Source organism: Nothoprocta perdicaria, unplaced genomic scaffold, assembly GCF_003342845.1.
Source record: "Nothoprocta perdicaria isolate Ctin4 unplaced genomic scaffold, notPer1 scaffold_28, whole genome shotgun sequence".
Lineage (NCBI taxonomy): Eukaryota > Metazoa > Chordata > Aves > Tinamiformes > Tinamidae > Nothoprocta > Nothoprocta perdicaria.
Window position 1 is genome coordinate 5,461,835 of NW_020455510.1, and position 20,620 is coordinate 5,482,454.

Here is a 20,620-nt window from a genome sequence, read left to right on the forward strand (position 1 = left end):
CAGTCACCTTGAATTAAAATATCACTTCTGCGTCTAGCTGCATTTTTAACTTTCAGACATATATTTTGCCTCCCCCTCTAGCAGCCAATTTGCAAGAAAGCTGCTAATATAAAAATGGCTTTTTGCACCGTGCAGAGCAGTACAGTGCATTATCGCCCGACGCGGCTCTTGTTAGAGGAGAGCAAATCAATAACCAGCCCTTATTCAGGAACTCTGCAAACCATCTCCTTCCATCACYGTACAGCCCAGTCTGCTTTAGTGCCATCCCTAACAAGCAATTTCTTTTATAAAGTCCAAGACAATGTTGTACCCAAAGGTTTCTAATTGCCTTCTAAATAAGCGAAATGGCGAGGCTACTCAGGTATTTTCCAGCAGGAGATAAATCCTAATTCCCCACCAAAGCTCATCCCCTTCCAAAAATACCTTGTTTACCTTTCACGCTCAAAGTTTGCCATCATATGATCTATTATGTTATTAGGCTGTACATAGCAATTTTATTATTACCATTTATCACCAGCTCGGAGCAGGCCCTGGAAGGGCAGCTCAGAGCAGAGCCCGCTGCACGGAGACCTTGCTCCAAACACCCYTGCTTTACTGTTTTTTTGCAAAATAGCTCTTTTTTAAAATTTAAATTGCCTGRTGACATCATATTTCCAACATTAAGCAATTTTTGCTTTGCTTGATTTCTGATTTGCTTGATTTCAGTTCCAGTTTCTTCATGCACAAAGCCAAGGAATCTCGGTACACAGGAGGATTCAGGGATGTCCCATGGCATCGTTGACACTGGCTTTAACATTTATCTACTGTTGCTTTTTGCTTTGCATTYGGTGCTAGCCTGAGCTTAGCAAACAAGTTATTTTTGCTGGAAGTAGTATCCTCATTTCATAAAAACTGCAGAAATCTCACCCTGGAATTACTGCTCACTTTGATATAATGCTTTATTTTCCCTTCCATTCGCAAGCTTTGGCATAATGATTTCTTTTGCCTCAACTACTTACTATCAGCCTATCCTCAAAACACATTCTATTAGCTGTGATTTCTTTTTTTTTTAAAAACACTACTCTTTGCCTTTCTTTGGCCTCTTTTGAGCTGTCTGAACAGCTTTAGWCAAGCTCCATCCTTCATGTTCTTATTACTAAGCTATCACAAATCAATTAACCTTTAGAAATTAATATCTGAGAATCACACAAGCCAATTACATCACATTTTTTTTTTCCAACTTGATCTTAGATTGACCAATTTCTTTCACTTTTTTTTTCTAGATTTGTTGAAAGATGCTCTCTGGCTAAGACATATTTCAYGGGCTGAAAACGCTTCTACAGAACTTTTATGCTTTGCCATGGTGTGCAGTTAGACCACATCATGACTTACCGCCATGGGGCAAGATGACAGGCAAGTTTTTCTTCATTATAGCCAGTAACTAGGAATGYTCTTCTCTTGTTTTCCTTTAATATGATGTTGTTACTGCACTGTGGCATTCCTGTTAGGAACTAAAATTGCTAAATGATTATACACTGCGCTACGTGTCTGCTCAAGGACAAAGATTTAACGTGTCTCTCCTCCGATTCTGATTTTCTGCTTTTGGCAGGTCTTTTCTCGGAGGTTTCTTTTCTGCTTATGCTTAAGAGTCACCTTTTAGCAGAAATTCAGGGTGAAAACACTGACAGGGAAGCAGGAGGGCCCAACGGCCCCACTCCTTTCTGCACACAGACCTGTCTCTAACACCAAAGCTGCCTGAAGGCTCCYAAACCTGCACGGGCAGTTGGCTCTGGACCACTGAAAAAAACCTCTGACCACTGGAAAAAAGATGCACTTTTTCAAATTGCATACTTTTCTAGAGGTTTTGTCTTAACTTTAGCCTATCTGGGTATAACTTTTGAACACGTGGGACTGACATTTCTCATCGCTAGCCTTGCCAGGGATCAAGTCTGCTGAAATGGATGGCCCACCCTTCATTTCACTTGAAGTAATATGACTTTGGTATAAGTAGGGGTTTGCTTTGTTACAGATGTAAGGGGCATTTTTCAGGGAATGCCACATCATTTGTCAAATAATCTCACAKAGGCTGAGAGGTGGCAGAAAATTAGACATCTGTGCAGAGGTGAAGAGGTTGTTTGGGATAAATATCTCATYTCCTGATTGCAAAGGATGTATATGTGCATGCTATAATGCAGCTTACATTTCTATACAKCTTACATTTCTATAATGCTTTAATTCAGGGAGACTGATAGCTTTGAACTTTCTCACTGAGCAATACTTAGACAACGAAAACCTTCAGCTTAATGCCTTTGAACTTTGCAGGAATTAGAGCTGCAGCCAACACTGGTGATTTAAACCATCCTCCCTGGCCCTAAAGACTTTTGGGTGCTGCCTGAATTGTTGTTAAGGGTTGGTCTGAGAAACCCTACCCACCCCAGATGCACCTTTTCTCTCTTCTGTGGATGTATCTATGGACTTGGCTTCAGATTCAGCTAGGTTCTAGCTTTACCCAATGCCTTTTCACAGACTGTGGCCCAGGAGATGGTTCTGTGAAGGACGTGGAGCGGACCGTGGTTTGGAGCCCTTCTTTCAAATGAGTATGGATAGACCACCCTTGATAGTCATTCTGAGAGAAGCAATACTTAACTAAGAGGTTATAAATAAATAATAAAAGGTGCTACTAATTGATCTAGACTGACTCCTTGTACTCTTAACGGTTTGTTTGATATTAGGGTCCAAGTCGAATAATAATGACAGCTTTTTTTGTCGTTTTTTTGAACTAGTAGGGAGGAAGTGACCTTTCAGTGAGAAACTCTAGTCACACTTGCCATGTTCCACTCCCAGAGACATGAAACAAATCCTCTTTTGCTTATTTCCCACATTATCTTTCTGGTCTCTGTTCAAAGTTGAAGACTGTGATACAGAAAGGCCTGAGAGATTCAACAAAAGCACCAAGAAAGTGAAGAGCCAACTGTTAAACAGACAGCAGTCATTGTTTTTAGTGTTTTGGTTTTTTTTTTTTGATTATAGTAAGATAATCTCTTTAGAAAAACACTATCTTGATGTCACTAGGCTMATTTTCTTAGTAAGGTGGAGGATGCTTTGTCAGGGATTGAACTAATCTCCTCCTTCCCATCAAATCTGAGATCCTACCTGTGTCTCTAAGAAATGATATTTTGGTGTGAAAACCTTTGCATTGGAATGACTTTGTGCAGCAGTCGCCTAGTTCAGTAAGCTGTCTGCTATCCTGCAAACCACAGAAGAAATGAGTGGGCCTGCAGTGAATTTAATCAGCTAATGATTTAACACATATTTGCGGGAAAAAAAAAACCTGTGACCATCTAGAAATCTGCCTTTACAGCTGTAAATGTACCTTTTTGCTGTCCTTGGGAAGCTACATGAGGAAAGAAGGGAAATTAGTTTGTAAATTGGTGTTATTTGAAAATAAATAAATAAACATATAAAAAAACCCTCTTGGTAACTCTTAAATTCAGATGCAAGAGTTTACCCTTAGAGTTACTGCTTACCTTAAGACACACTGGGCAACACCAGGATTCTCACCTCAGAGAGGCTGAGTAAAGAAATACCTGGTCCTGGTCTACAGGCTTGATAGTAAYAAAGCTCCCTGTGTTTATTTCTGTCATGCTGGATGAGGATTTTGGATAATATTCWGGCAGGAAAACAAATCTCCATAATCAACATTAAAGTGAGTAACAGGAAAACCTGTCGAAATCAGTACAAAGAAGCACTGGGTTAAATGGTGTATGCCTGTACTTCTTGTGATGATAAAAGTGGATTCACAGTTCCTCAAGCAGTTACCAATATTGGTAAACAGGATGGTTAGGAAATAGCATTTTTCAACTCCATTTCAATCTTCTGGTGGACTTCTGAGCCCTGCTTTGAGTTGGAGCAATGTGGTGCAATCTCCTGCAGAACATCTGAGCAGATCTACAGGGCTTGGCATACCTGTAACGTGCACACCTATAGCCAAACAGGAAACAACAATAAAAAGCTCTGGAATAGGTAAATATGTCACGGAGTTATTTGAAAAAAGCTACTGAAAGAAACTGCTACCCTACCAGCCTTTTACAAGGCAGTTGCTCCTGGTCTGGGTGGAGATGGCCACAAAGAAGTGTCCAGGATCCTGTTCTAGCCACTTCAGCCTCAGGAAGACAGTGATAATACCTGCCTTTGAGCACCACTCGAGATGTCTTAATTCATTTAAATAAAACAATCTCATGCACAAATTTGAAAAGAATATTAATTGAGGTATGAGATACTGCTGAAGCAACGATTTGGCTACTGGTCAGAAATTTGCTCATTGGGATTCAGGGCATCCCTCGTGCTGTGCTGTGCTGTGCAGCAGAAGTAGCAGCAAGGAGCTTAAATGTTAAACGTCACTCTTGGTTTAGGAGACAGGCAGGGGGCACAGGGAGTGTTTTGCTTCAGTTTTTGACTAAGGAAGGTGCATACTGCAAATCTCCTGCAATAAAAATAAAGAATTTCCTCCTTTTCATCAGTTTACTGATACACAAGCCTTTTGCGTCTAGCCAATCCTGCGTATGTGCAGCCCCATTTATTTGTGGGGAGCCCCACAAGGTTTATTGTGACCTATTAGCAAAAGATAATGTTGTTGGCATATGCAAGTACCACTTGCCAATTACAAGCAACTCACCAAAACCTCTCCTGAAGACCATGACCAACTGAAACTCATTGCTGTCTTGTATCCAGGAAAGAGAAAAACTGAGTATGAAGAACTCGTGACACCCYAATTTGGATTTTTTTTTCTTTTAATTCTCAACAGTATATCTTTTGCCTGCAGGTATTTTGGTGCAGAAAGAGAAGGAGCAGCACCAGTTTTTTACCTTCCTTACAGCAGCTTAAATCCAGAGGAACTCCAAGGATCTTCTTGGAGACAAGGACACTTGCTCGCTGGCAGGTATATATTTCTGAGAGCAGAATATATTCCTCAAACAATTAGGTCTTATCACAGCACTCACTGAAAACGTTACATCAAAGTGTATCATGGGGCCCATTTAAAATCATTTCATTAATGATGATTAGGTAAGTACCGTTCCATGGGAGACGTTCCCATATTGCTCRCAGGAGTTATGATTCAATTCTGTTACAAGCTGTTCCACCATTTGGGTAATAACTTGTGTCATTTCGCCTTTTGTCTTGTAAAATATTACTGTATATAGGAAAAAAACAGCCACTGTTGTGCTTGCCATCACAATCTGATTAGAAAGATGCTAATAATTAAATGCTGTTCACAGTTATACTTGAAAACTCACCGCCAGCTTTTGGGATAAGATATTACAGGAAGGCAGTTGACTAATCCATCCCTCACGTATTCCMATGAATCAAGCAGATATTATTCAGTTTTTGTGCAGACAGGATGGGTTTTCTTTGCCCTTGAATAGAGACCAGTTTGGGCACTGGGCTCAGCACGGTTCCTGTTTCTAGGAGCCACCAGAAAGGATGAGTTTGTGAGCACACTGGAGACCAAAATGTGCCAAAATGAGTCTTTAAGAGGGGAGCACAAATGACACCAAGGACTGACTTAGTGCCTGGGTTTCACTTCTTACTGAAATGTAGAGGTAAATACATTTAACTAGACATGCCACCTTGCTCTCCTCTTTTTCAACCAATGTTTTATTTTTTTTCTTTTTGATTTCGGATGTTATATGCACAGAAATTATTCCTTGCCACGATAAAGAAGTAGAAAAAGCTGTAAAATTCCAACTATGGTGGGAGTTTGAACCGAGTCCCTTAACCATCAGCATGTTTCCTTTCCCACTGTTCTTATATTCTGAGTGAAGAAAAGGGCCATCTCACAAAGCACAGATTTTCAGAAACTATTCTTTTTTTTCTAGCTATACCTCGATTCTCATAAAAATCGCTATTTTTCAGCCTTTTTACTGTAACGCCCGTAGGTTTTTCTATTAATAGGGAACTTGGTGAAGTCCCCTCCAAAGAAATAGGTTTTCCAAGTTCTTAGCTCAWTCACAAAGGAACAGAGTGCACTAAATTTTGCCTCTCCATCTACTGTTTGAGCTGCAGTTGTCGCTTCTGAGTATGTGAAAATACTTTCTAAGTGTGATGTGACTAGTGACCGAATTGCTTTGCAAGGCAGAAGTTCATCACAGCCTGGATAACTGCTTAAAATGCAACATAAGCAAGTCTCTGTCAATATTTTGACTCAGTATAAACCATTCAAGCTGTATTCCTCCAGAAATACCGACACTTAATGCCAGGTTAAAGAGACTGAGAGGGTTCTGCTAAGCTGGAAGGAAACCAGCCTGGGCGGTGGGAAGACACGAGCTTCACTGCTCCMGCCAGCCAAACTCCTAACAAGGAGCTCCCAGCAAATACCTTGAAATAAAGCTTTGTTCTTGCAAGTTAAGTGGGAAACACACAGTTTTCAGACCCTGCACTGCCTTAAATCACATTTACAGACCTGCAGGAATGGTGTGACAGCCTGGTATATATGGATTTATCCATGCACACACGAATGCAGTATTTCGTGCAACTTTGATACTCGTGCTGCAGGCAAATGCTCTCTCTCCTGTTAGCAACCTCACGAGCTCAAGCCTGGAAAGGGAAAACAGAAGTTTGGGATTTAGGGCAGTGATTAGTGTATCAAGATCTTGTTAATAAAACTACGGGAAGCAACCTGTACATAGGAGTTTATTTTGATGCCCACAAGTTTTAAATCATTCCCCTTTATATCTCAGCCCACTGGATATCTCATCCAACTGAATTACCATTGGGTTTTACAACGTGATATACAAAATGAGCTCATGTTATGATTTACAAACATCCTTTGAGTATCATATAAAACACAACTGCTTCCCCTATTATACAATCATTAGGGCAATGCAAATAGTCAGTACATGAGTAGCAGAAAATGACAGGGCATGTTAAGAAAACAAAGTCAACTCTACCACACAAACCTGTAAGGTAAAATGAAAGATGTTTAATAAATAAATAAATAAATAAATAAAACCTGCAATAAAGACGTCTGAACCATTCCAAGTCTTTTTGATATTGTTTTCCCCCTTATGAGAAACATGACAGTACTTCATTTAAAAGAACACTCTGCGTTTTTCACCCTATAGCCAAACTTCGCCCTTGTTAATCAAGTTCACGTTTCCTGCATGGAAATATGGAGTCACAAACATATACTTTCCACTGTCACCACTATCCTTATTTCTGTAYTCTTTTCCAAAGACTCGGTGTGTTTAAGTGAACTAAAAGCAAAGAACAGGACACGAATGARCAGAATGAGACACAACACCACGTTAAAAAGGTGACACTTAGGCTGTAGATGCCATTGTTGTAGAAATATCTTTTTGCTCTAATGCTACAAACTCTCTAGCCTCATCAAAAAATGAATTAGACGTAAGTAAAAGGGAATGCAGAATCTCACCAGATAAAGGACTAGGGGTTTTAGTTAGTATTTCTGTCTAAACTTAAACTTCTGTGTAAACATTCACGGCAACRCTGTGTGAATGGCTAAGTTTAAAACTGAATCGTGAACGTCACAAAACATAAAAAAGAGAAAATCTGCTTCTTCCATGTTACTTGAGCAAGGAAAGTCACCAAGCGTTGAGGGCCATTTTTCATAAACGCAAAAAAAAAAAAAAAGAAAAGAAAAGGATCCTGAACTCACCTCAATATCACTATAATTAAAAGCAAAATCCTACCTACCATATTCCAACTGTATCATCTTAAGGCTCTTCTGACTGTTTTATCACTGCACATCCCAGAGGAATTATATCCCTTTCCAACATTCGCAGTTCCTCCTGCAAAACAGACTACTGATAAGAGCTAGCGACTCCTTCTGAAACTGTGGTGGAATGAGTTTTTAATTCTGTTTTTTTTAATTCAGAGTCTTGGTGCTGCTCCACATGTTTGGCAAAGAAAGTGCTTTTCCACCATTTCCTTAAGCTCACGGCATTTCTTTTATAATTTTTTAAGACAGACTTAGTTTGGTCACTTCCACTCCGTTCAATCAAATACACCTTTGAACGTTTTAAACTGTTGGACAGCTGTGCAATATAAGTACTATGCAATTTGACTGTACATACATACATATTTTCATAAATACATCTGACAGGGACCTTGCAACTAAGTATGTGAGATCATGGGACAAAATCACAACAGGCTGTCTTATCTGTAAAACCTCGATGCAAAGTAAGAAAAGCTGAGTTCTCTCATGTTGTCAATACACTTAAAAAAAAATACAGCATTAGTTTACTCATGAGATAATTGAAACGTATTTGCAAATGTCTCAACAGGAAAGGTGGGTCATTTACAACACTGAAAACTTTTAACAACCACTGACTTATATGCGCTGTAAGTCATCCAGACAAGGCTAGCAAGGATGAGCATCGTGATAGGTCCCAAAGGCAACTCCCAAACATCTTCCTCATGCGGAGACTTTGGTAATTGTCTGTTGTATAAAACRCCAACTCATAGGACTTCGATTCGGATGGCAACTCCACCAGTGTTCCTCACCCAGACCAGTCCGCTCACACCGCTTCAGTTATTGTGGAGACACTCTAAATCCACCGAGCAGCAGACATTCCCGTTCTGCACAGACAGACAGACAGACAGACAAACGAGTGTTATTCATCCCCACGGGCACACTGAACAGACCATACCATTCTGCTGCATCTTCTGCACACTCCAAGCACCCACCTAAGCCAGGATCCCCCCTAGGAGGCCATCTGATGTCCCCACGGGTCCCTGTTGTGGTGGCTTTTGAGAAGGTGGCATTMAACAGCCTTTTCTAAAGAGCCCTGGCCTTTTCTGCTCTGCTTCTCCCTGTACAGCAGGGAGAGATCATATTCACTAGCAGTCACAACTGACCTCCACCACATGGGAACCAGATTCCCAGCTGGAGAAGACTCAGCGGTCCATCCCTCATAACAAAACCTAWGGCCATGTCCACAACAAGGGTGACAGGATTTGTTTTCTCTCATGCCAGAGAAGAAGAAAAGAGAATTTTKCTCAGATCTAACACACAGAGACCATCAGCTTGTCTGGAATAAGACGACCCCTCAGATCCTCAATTCACAGCAAGATGCCTGGTGGAAAATGCCAGATGGTTTTGGAGTTAACTCTATCGTTAAGATTTTTTTCTGCTGCATCCAGCCATTTACAAAACTTTTCCATGTATTGAAACTATGATAGCCACCAAAACCCCCAACCAGGCYTTTTTTCCTTCTTCTATTTTTTAATCCAATACAAAACAATAGGAAATAACTCTGAGGAACAACTGGAAAGCTAACTTCAAAAAATTGAAGCCCCGGAGCAATGTTTCCATTTCACACAGCGAGCAGAAGGCTGTGTAAGATTTTATATCACGCAAAACAACGTTTTCATAATCCTGCCTGGAACTTTTTGCCGAAAACCGAGAGAAGAGCAGGTTTGCCTGAGAGTGACAAAAACCCCACAGATTTCGCAATTTAACTTTCATGGAGTCTTATCGTGGGTGACTTAGTATCAGTAAAAGGGATATTTTATGTGGTTTTTAGATAGGAGCTTCCAAGGCCAGAAAAGCAACCCCATTTTGAGGTCTCCCCCCACAATCCACATGTTACCATTAGCACCGTGCCCCCCATACCTTGCACTTGCAGGTTGTACAAGGAGATCCAGCCATGGTCCACACGGAGCCGCTGAGCCTGGGCACCCCGTAGGCATCCAGGCAGGTTTTGCTGATGTCGTAGGTGATGTTGTCAGCCAGGCAGGGGTCACTCACGCAGTGGGGGCAGCACTCGCCTTCCGAGACCGCTGTGAACTCGCAGCTCAGATGTGGGCACTGRAGAGGCCAGCAATCCACCTCTCCTTCCTGCAAAGAGGGCAATACAGCTCCCTGACTCCGTTTCATTTTTTATTTCACTTGTTAGCTAGTAAGAAACATCACATCTTGTTTAAGAGAAACATTTTATTTAACCAAAAGTGAAGTGGATTCCATGCCCTAAACCAGGCTATAAACTGAGCCTGTTTTGGTGAAGGGCTTAGCAGGAACAACTGGGTGAGTGCTGCAATTCCAGGCTGCAGATACAGCACTGCTGTAGAGCATCGCTGCCTTTTAGCCCTATCCGTCCACCTAGTCACAAAATTACCCAGAGAAATACTAACCATACTAACCTGTAAAACACACTATAAATAATGTTTTGACACTGTCACGGTCTCAGGATTAATGTCATTTATAAGCACAATGTTATGCGGATATCGCAGAGAGACAACGTTATACAGACAGAGAAGAAAGAAATAAAAATAGTAGTTTTAATGAAGTTCATTGTTGCATTAAATACACCCATGCAACAATTACAGCTTCTACCACGTCTAACAAGTGTCTTCAGCATCTAAGAAATGGTCTTTATTTTGTGCTTTTTATTTTGCATGGCCATCTAGCAATTTGAATGTTCTTTTAATCTCTTTGATACGGTCAACTTTTTTCCCACCACATGACCCAGCATTAGCTGGACTAAAATAATAATAGTAATGATAATAAAGCAGCATGTTTGTCCCCCCTCCAAAAGGTGCCCCCCGTACCAAGCAGCGGCACTGCTGGCAGCTGTAGGTCCAGTTGTCCCCGCTGCGGTAGAGCTTGTGGCCGCTCTGGTCGAGGCACTGGCTGGTGACCCTGGTGTCGCACTCGGGGCAGCAGAAGAGGTCGGCGCTGGGGTTCTCGCAGTCGCAGGCTGTTCTCCGGCAGAAAATCCTCCCGTCCTGCAACGGGAGACAGCAACGTTGTCCTGCAGTCAGTCACAGGCCACCACGAGCACCCCAAGGACAGGCCACCAGGTCAATAGCATCTAGAAGGTCTCTGTGTGGTAGGCGCATCTTTGGCACATCTTCATGTCACGAAATACAAAGCTTCGRAACTTAATTCCTAAATAAACTCAATTTCAATCCTAAACTTAATTCCTAAATTAAGTCCTAATTGCATGAGCAAACTTGCTGACTGTTCTTCCTTCTCCCATCAGCATTAAAATCATTTAGGATTTTGGATTTCAATATTTTGAACAACCATATCACTACGAAGGAAATAGCTTGAATATATAAATAAGGCAAAATATGAAGATACTGCCTTTAACTTCATAAAAACAGAAAAATCAGAAAAAAAGCAGAAAAACAGAAAAAACAGAATCGCAAAAAACACCCATAACATTAATCATTCTTTAACCTGACTTTACCACTGGTTCTGTTCTAGACCTGCACCTGCCGTATATTCACTTACAGCTATGCAGTCTGCAAACTGTCATCATCCCCTATATTCCTGCCCATGTTTAGAGAGGGCTTTCTATATTCCACGAGCTCTCCAAAAGATGATTTTCTCCTGCTTTTGCTAAATATTTACTTAGAATATTGGATGGCATGTTTTGGTAAAGAGCATTAAACAGAATTGTTTGAGATAAACATAAGAATTGCTTCTGCATATAAAAAGCAAAGGACATATTCCCTTTGCATCAGAGAAAAACAAATTTATTCTAATTCTAGCTAGGAAAGCTGGAGGGACTACCATGTTTGAAGTTATATCCTTCTTGTAAGGGGGCCAAAACATCAATATGCCACGTGCAGAACTGAAAAAATGAAAATATAGTTAATGGTGAGGTGAATATTTGGGACTTCTGACATTATATCTTTTTTTTTTTTTTTTTGCCAGATTTCTTTTTTGCCAGAGACCCTTTGGCAATGGTGTTACACTGCTACTCCCTTTATTCTTTATTCATCTGTGCTTTATCTACCCCCTCCTTAGCTCGATGCCTTCCAACAAAACCACGTATATCCCCACAGTGCAATGACACAAAGTCTCTTAAACGACAGCATTTACSCTGTGTTTTTGCAGCTCTATAATAGCACTGCATTGTTTAAGCTCTTCTCTGCCGTGAAAATGGGGAAGAGGACAGAAAACAACTTATTTTCTTTTGATGGGATAATAATATACATCCTCTCACAAGTCCTTGTCCTCCCCAACATCCCGGCTGAATCACTGCCACTCTCCTTGCAAACATTAATGGCATGAAGGCAAATTTACTCATAGCGAGGGAAAACCTGACACGCAGAGGCGTAATTAAGGCCCTATGATGTTTATATACTAATTATACAGTCAATTAATTAAGTTTAGAGAGTTTATGTTTTGGTAAACATTGTCCTGGTTCAGATGAATGAGCACGGTCTGAAGAGCCTGTGGCTGACGGAAACACTTGGATCATCCCTCGTGCTCCAGCCTGGAATTTCTCACGTCCTGCTCCACAAATAACCTTTCCCAAAGAATTTGAGTGTTAAGCCTCATTCCCCTTGCCCCAGATTTTAAGCTAAAACTTTTTTGAAACGGGTTCCACGTGCCCTATCTGCAGCCTGGACTGCATCCACCTGACCCCTCGTTGAATAACTACAGCCAAAGAGGAGCCAAGAAAACCCAACATCTTAAATCTGCTCTGCTGACTTGTCTCCTGTGGAAAGCAAGGGATGCAAGATGGTTTTCATGCTGGAATAAGCAGCAGGAGGGAGGATTTGGTGATATCCTACCCTTTTGCTCAGTGTAAACCAAGCAGGTTGCAGCGGGGTCAGGCAGGGACAGTGCTCACGGCAGCCTGGGGGCCTGGAAGCTCTCACAATTGCGGGAATAATGTTCCAACAGCAGATTTAAAAACAAAACAAAACCCCAAATCACTGAATGAGTACTTCATGTCCCAGTCGGGATATGACGGAGAGGAGCTCTCCTTGTTTTCCCTGTTTGACAGGCAAAAATTTGGCTCCTGAAACAAGGGAGATGCTGGAATGAAAAAAAAAAATGCAAATTTCTGTTCACAAAGGGAAAAAAACCCACAACAAAAAGGGGAAAGTGAGGAAGATAAAAAGGAAGAGTCAGAGCAACAAACAGTGCCAGGCTTATTCTAAAATATCTGTGTGCCAGTTAATCATGTGGTGCATTTTCATTTACTAATAAGTGCATTCAACACAAGACACGAGTGCAGCGAGAAATGACAAATAAAACAATTTACAAGCAATCTAAAAGGGGAATACTAATACAATACATTCTACAAAGGCAGACCAGATGTCTTCACATATATTAAGCTCTTTATTCTATTGACTGGAAATCTTTTTCGAAGGCAGCCAGTTCCCCAAGATTACAATAAAAGCTTGATATGTATTCAGCAGAGTTGCACAACTCAGGCTTCTGAAGGGAGGAGTTTTGGGGAGCTCGAGGCTACTTGAAGTGAAAAATACAGCAGCTAACARGAATATATTCCCACTGGAGCCTAAAACAGCAGTGCACTTTGTCGAAACCATTCATCCTATTGCCTTGATTTTCCTTTTGCTATGCTACTGCAGTGCAAAGATAGGGAAGYCTTCAGCTGCTTCTAACTTCCAAGCAACAATTCCCCTCTTCTCAAGCTTGAAGATATGAACATGGACAACCCAACTTCTCACTCTCTGTGTCCTGCTTTTCTCACGGGCYGCCGTTTTACTCATGCCATGGCTAGAGGTGGTGCTGCTAGGCCTATGGATAGTTTTACCASCACTGGGAATGCTGCTGCAGCCAACGTGGTGGCCCTGGCCATCGAGGGACATGCTCAAAGCCTTGTAGGGTTTGCTGGAAGCAGAAAACCCTGCTTTGCTGTTTGTTGTGGTGTACTGTGCAAACGAAAAAATAAAATAAAATGTCCCGGCAAATACTTAGGGTCCCAGAGCAGAGCTGTGACTGGGTGAGAGGGCCAGGACAGCCACCGTGGCACTCACCTTGCAGGAGCAAACGGAGCATCTGTCCTCCCTCAGCGTCCACACCTGCCCGTTGCGCTTCAGGCCGCCGTCGTGGGGACAGTCGCCCGTGCAGGAGGGGCCCGACGGGCAGAGGCAGTCGAAGCCCCCCGGCAGGTTCACGCAGGCCGAGTCGTTCCAGCACGTGTGGGTCTTCAAGGCACACTCGTCGATATCTGCAACACAGCCCGTTTGCAACGGTGGGGACACTGTTGGCCTTGGCGCCAGCTTGTACCCTCGCAACTAGCCCGCATCTGCCTTGGGTGGAGGACACCTCTCCACTTGAGAGCAAAGCAATGCAAGAGAAGGGATGGTTTTGCAATGAAACAAAGAAAAAAAGCAACAAAAAAGGAGAGCTGCACAACAAAGAGTTTAATATTGAATCTATCTACTGAGTTAATACAGCATTCTTTGCCTTGCAGCAGCAGCCACAAGGATTTTAAGCACACTACAGAGAAGAGGAATTTCTCTGACAAAGAAAACTTAGGGTTGTTCTTAATGAAGACCTGGGAGGATGTTCAGGTAAGTATAAAGGTAAAAAAATTCTGGTAAGGATATCATATGTAAAATTGCCAAACCAGAGATTTTTCACAATACCAGTCCAGGAAATAAGCATCTGCCAGGATGTGGGGATGAGGATGGAGAAGAGAAGCCTTTAGAAGCATCTGCTGGTTTCTATCATGAAAATTTCAGAATACTATTGTATGAATTTAGAAGAACAAATCGCCACGCTTGCCATTTAAAAGGTCCTCAACTGCTAGGGTGAAATATAGAGCTGYTTAATGTTACCTAGAAGCACTTTTAGTTCCTGTTCCAAAGAACAAATCTAAAATTTAAGTAGACTTGGAAGATAAAAATTACCTCCACTGATTTAGGTGGGACGTGATGACTAACTGCCCTGCTTGAGCAAGTGTCCTAGGCTCGCAAGCCATCAAAACACCAGAACTTAAAAAAAGATCTTAAAAATTTTCTCAGTCAGGTGAGGAAAACTGCTTATAACACAGAGAACACTCAAATCTCCTTGACCTCATTCAACTGTAGATTCCTCATTTTGATTTATAATTATAAGTTAGCCCTCCTTAGCCACGGAGGTTCCCAACGGCCAGAGAGCACAACTCCAATGTTAGTCCCTCAGCCTTGCAGGTGAATTTTGCTGCCCTGCCAAAGCAAGTCTTGATGCCTCCAGAAGAATAACACTGCTCTAGTCTTTAGCACAATTTGTAAGGTTTACAGTCAGTGTCTGCACCAAGAAAAATTAAAACCTGCAGCCTGCTGCTCAACGAGTGCCAAGAGTATCACAGAAGAACCACAAAGACTGACATGAAGAGTGAATGATCTGGAAATTGATTTATACCCACATAGCTACTGTAAGACAAAATCTTCATTTCAAGAAGCCTTGGCTGCTATTTTATGTTGAAAACAAAGATATAAAGGCAGCATTTGCTTTGGGTTTGGTGATTTCACTGAGCACGGTCAGTAATTTCTTCCCCACAATATTGAGGACTCCTTGAAGAGCACGTGTAATATGCAGCAGAATCAGAGCACCAATTAGAAGAGCATCTTTCACCGTCCAAAAATAAAAGGATTTCACAGCTGAATATAAAGCCATATTGCCTACAGAGCTCCATGTAATTGCTGTACTTACGACACAGAAATCTAACTCGGCTTCCATGTAATTTAACAGATTTATGGAAAGCCAGATGTTAGCAATTATAGAAACTAACATTATTCATACTCTCAGCAGTAGCGCAGACCTGTTCCCACTGCACAAAGCCAACCTAGATCTATTACATACATCCACAACAGAAGAGCCTCCTCTTTATGCACTGCTGTCCCTGTAGTTKACTTAGCACATATAAATAGGAGGTCCCCATTAAGAGCCACCCAAACTGGTAAATRGGACATTAGTGACAAAGGAGCCAATCAAGCAGATGCCAAGTATCAGAGCGTGAGCACAAATTCCTAATTGCTGCTCCATTTGCTCCATTTTTTCCCCTTTCTTTATGCAAATGATGGTTTCTTACTATTTTACGGCATTTATTATTTAAATGCTTTCACCATTAATCAAATACAAAAGGCCCGGACACTGCGCTTAATTCYAGCTGAACTTTTAATAGAGCTCATTTTCCTAGAACATCCCTTTGGCAGATCATTCTTGCCGCTGATTGAAGTTCTGGCAGTCAGGACAAGCAGACAATGTTCCCAGGAACTTGGGGGGAAAAAATGTTTTAAGTTTAACGTGATTTTTGTCCTTCCACTCTTTAAACTTCACACTACATTTTAAAGGGAATAAATGAATAAAAAAAGAACAAAACAGAACAACCACCACCRGCAACAAAACCCTGACAAATGCCTCCATTTTGTTAGTCTCAGTTAGTTTAATAAACGACTTCATCTAAAGGGAGCTGAAAATGGAATTGCTCATGTGGACATGTGATCAGCGTGTAGACTGCTAAGCTCAACATGGAATAAAATGCTCCTATTTACTGTGAAATTTCTCTTAACAACAGGAATTGATGAGTCCACTTAAATGTTGAAAAGTTACTCTAGCTTAAAATTCCTGAACGTGTCCAAAAAYAATCTTCTAATGAATACAAAAATAGTATGGGCAAACTCTCATATATTGACTATTTTTATACTATTCCAATACTTTATACTCTTCAAATCCTTGCACGATTCAAATTCCCTGCACTCCCAGGAGGTTTTGTTTGCTTTTCCACAATTCCTCTCAGAAGAGCTTGGCCCCAAACAGCACCATTTAATGCTGGGCAAGACAAAACAGTACACGGCACTACCATGAAAGTCTCTCTTTAAATACTTGCAATCTTTCCTTCTCTAAATAAATATACAGCAACAAGAACCTCATCACATATACTTCAAGTGCAATGCAACTAGTCACACTTTACGGATGGGAATAAGCTACATCCATTTCCTAACATGCTCTACAAGTACCTAGAGATACCTTGGTAGCACGGGCAGATTAAAAACCAGAATCAGTACRGAACAGAATAATCCCCTGAGATACAATTTCCTTTTCTCTCCTTTTTGGCCAAAACGAAAGGCAATTCGCCTCAGATATTGCTGAGGTCCCATGGCCATGGTGCTTGAATGGGGTAGAAGACAAGCACGACTGTACATCTCCACACAAGTTCATTACCTTGGACTCGCTGAGATCTTAAACCATCCCTAGCTCCTTATTTCTTTGCTTTCCAGGCTATTCAGCTGTTAATGGCCTGACTTTTCTATAGCACCTTAATAAACGTGTGCAAGTCATGCAGTGCGCTGCTCTGCAATATCATGATAAGCTGCTGCACAAGAAAGAGCTCTACTAATGTGCTAATTTTAGCTGTTATGCTACATTAGGCTATTACAGTATCACGTTACGTGAGAAATGTAGCTGGGCTCCCAAGCCAATGTATGTTTAAGCTAACTAAACACTGCTTTGACAAATCATTTTTCACAGGCAACTTGTCACTGAAAAATATATGTCTTCTTTGTAAGGCAAAGCAAGTGGTTTGGACTCGGCATTGAGAAGAAATCACTGATTTCTTCTTTCAGRTAGGAAATATTTTATGATAGCACTTGTATAGAGACATTATGGTCTATTAAAGAACATTGTACAGTAAATGAGATACATAATACACTATTTACTACTGCTTTCTAGAAATACAGAAATGACTAAGCACAAATACTTTTAAGTCAGGAAATGCCGCTTTTTCTTGGAACGTGAATCAGAATTTGCTAAATGGAAAGTAAGCAAGATTATTTTGTAGGACAAAACCTACAGATACAGACCCTGCTTTTTTGAGTTTTAGGCATTTCTCCGAGCAGAACAGAGGCAAGCTGTAATACAGCAGGTCCTCCAGTGGGTCTCAGCTCCTCTGCACCATACAGGAACCTTTCTGACCACGTTCTGCTCAACAGGGCTAGAAACACAACTCTCGGGCATAGGGGAAGGTTTTCAAGGGATTCAAGGTTTTCAATGGGTCTAGCCTTCTATTTAGCAGAGAAAGGGGGCAAAACCATCAAAGAGCAAAACTCCTACTCAGACAGCTTCGAACATGGATAGAAGACTGCAGCGTGCCATAAAATGYATTAAATTTTCATGAACTTCTTTTAAACGCACTCAAACCTGACCCTGAAGCCCTGGTGCACCCAACTTCTTTGGAATTCTGGCAAACCCACACAGAGGGTTTTATTTTTCTCACCTTCTCTCTCAGTCTTCTCCTTTCCCAAGCAGCTAATCTGCCCTGCAGCAAAGTCCAGCTAGGCAACTTTCCCATGGTTTTACGGTGGGAAAAGCACATTGCTGTTCAATTTCCCTACAGATTTTAAGCTGGTTCTTAATAGAAAAAAAAAATGAAATTAAAAAGAAAAACCCCACAACCAACAAAGGGCAGCGGCTGCTCTCTCAGTTGTTTTACTTTTTATTTGTTATCCTAAGGTGCAGCAAGAATCCTGGAAACTACAGCCATGTAAGAAAACATGGAAAAAAAGAAACATGGCATTGCAATTGCCATGCAAACTTTGGGAGCAACTTAGTACACCAATTGCTTTTTGCCAGCAAGCAGCATCTTCAATAATATATCGTAAAAGATCAGGGTATCAAAAAATGCTGGAAATCAAACTAAATTCTCTGATTTGGGCCTGCACGTCAGCACCACCTTAGGAAGCTGACATCTCTTATAAAGGCATGGCCATGGAAGTCTCTTCTGCTTCCAAAGTTGGCCGTGGTCGAGATTTTGAGCAATAAAAGAATTCCCCCAAGCTTGAAGCGGCCTGGCTAAGTCACACATCCTCATTTCCCAAGCTCCTGGGCAATATTCCGACTTCCCTGCCACATCCAGGGATTTATGCATTTGCAAGGGRCAACCTGCAAGGTAACCTGAGAGCCAAGGAGACAGAGGAGCCCCGTGGTGCTACAAAACACCCCAAATAAATGCTATTTTGGAAAGCATCCTCTGCAAGCACTGCAGAGACACTGCAAGCAATGACTCAGCTCCATCACCACCTCCGTATAATCCGAGGGTAAGGAGACTTTGCCAACRGATACACAAATGAACACCACAGCAGCAACTGCTGCCTGGGCTTTAGATCGCTTGCCAGAGCTACGTGTGCCCTCCCACTAACTTACCCTTTATATTTTTATTTAAGCTCCTCTTGCGTATTTTCCTTGGCTATTCATTGTTCTCTAAGGTTTGTCCTTCAGAGGGGAAGAAAAGATGCTTTCACAGCACCCTGAAGGACCCAATCCACTACAGGCGCTCGYTAGGGCTCCTGTACTCAGGCTCTGAAACACACCAGGACAAAACACTGTTGCTAAACACATAGATCTTCTTTAATCAGAAACACAGGGCATGACTCTTGCCCTGGCTCTACACACCCTGTTGTGCAACTACTTTCCGTAAAGGGATGTAAACACGGGCTCAATCAACAAAATTTTACCTAAAGCGGGCAGGAATATTTAGCTGCCATTCGAATTATTTCCTTATCTTTGCCTTAATTTTCTTCGTCAAAGCTGCTTTTGGAAATAAAAATCACAGTGTGAATTATTGTCGTTGGTACGGAATGGCAGAATGGTTTAGGGCAAGCTATGAGTAGCTCTTATCCACAGCACCCTCTGGCATTGGGGGGCTCTTCCTTCTTGCTTGGTGTTGTGCCAGAACGGGAATTTTCAAGGCAATTTTTAATTGCTTTGTGCATTGCTCCTGTTGCGGTATCTAAACCCCCTAGAGCAGAATTCCAAACACCTGAGAATCCCTTCCGGAATACGTGGATTCACGTGCTATTTTATTCACCAACTCACAGTTTTGGGAACAGCTCTTCCTCCTCTGCATTTTTCAATCCCAACCCTGTCTCGTTCTAAAGACCCTGCAATTTGCAAAGGATGAGAACGCACTTTACAAGGCACAACTGAACTTACACATTTACTACTACGAATCTTCATTTTTAGTTTAGTGACACTCTTAGAAACAGCCCTGTGTACTTCTGAGCACGAGAATAAAATGTACAGGTTAAAAAAAAAATAAAGAGTTTTTTAYAGAAAGAGGGAGAGGAGGAAAAGATGTGTTTTAGAGAAAATTCATAAAACTGAGGAGCAATGAAATAACTGAAATCCTGAAGAAAGGATGCAGAAGCAGAAGGTGGCAATGTGAACCCTGGTGGAAGGGAGATCCTTCCTGATCAGTTCTCAGCCCCTCCAGTGAAACAGAAATTGCTCAYAAGGCTGGAGGGGAGAAGTGAAAAAGGGGTAAAATGGTGAAGTGGAGGTCAGACATCGCTAGCGTCTTCCCTTTGGTTTTGTTACTCACTGTGGTGGCCAGTGAAACATCTGGAGCACCAAGGAACCACAAGGAGCACTGAGGAGGACCGAGGAGTACCAAGGGGCACCGAGGAGCACCGAGGGGCCCCAAGGAGCACCGAGGAGCACCAAGGAGCACCAYGGAGGACTGAGGAGCACAAAGCAGCCCCAAGGAGCACCAAAGAGCCCCAAGGAACACCAAGGAGCACCAAGGAGCACCAAGGAGGACCGAGGAGCACCAAGGAGCACCAAGGAGGACTGAGGAGCACAAAGCGGCCCCAAGAAGCACCAAGGAGGACCGAGGAGCACCAAGGAGCACCGAGGAGCAAAGAGCACCAAGGAGCAAGGACCTGGCTCATACGTTTTAGGCAACTTGTTATGTGAAGGGTCAAGCACAGCAAGGGTCACATTGGCTCCGTGGTGGCCTTCCCTCCRCAGCATCGTCCCACATCGCGTGGCTGGGGACACGGCGACCAGCGCCTGATTCCCATCTGAGCCTCCAACGGCTGCCCGGGACACGCGATCTCAACAGTCACACGACAACACCATGCACAAGTA

The 20,620-nt window shown here is 42.1% G+C and overlaps 1 protein-coding gene across 1 annotated transcript in view; it reads right to left on the reverse strand.

Annotated features, from left to right (window-relative positions):
- Window positions 1–6,835: 6,835 nt before the first annotated feature.
- Window positions 6,836–20,620, reverse strand: part of NELL1 (neural EGFL like 1) — a 196,264-nt gene continuing 182,479 nt past the window's right edge. The window contains exons 20-23 of the mRNA XM_026041104.1: window positions 13,744–13,937; window positions 10,549–10,725; window positions 9,614–9,838; window positions 6,836–8,577 (exon numbers count right to left, since the gene is read on the reverse strand). Of these exons, the coding sequence (XP_025896889.1) occupies window positions 8,527–8,577; window positions 9,614–9,838; window positions 10,549–10,725; window positions 13,744–13,937 (647 nt within the window). The 3' untranslated portion in view covers window positions 6,836–8,526. The remainder of the gene's footprint in view (window positions 8,578–9,613; window positions 9,839–10,548; window positions 10,726–13,743; window positions 13,938–20,620) is intronic.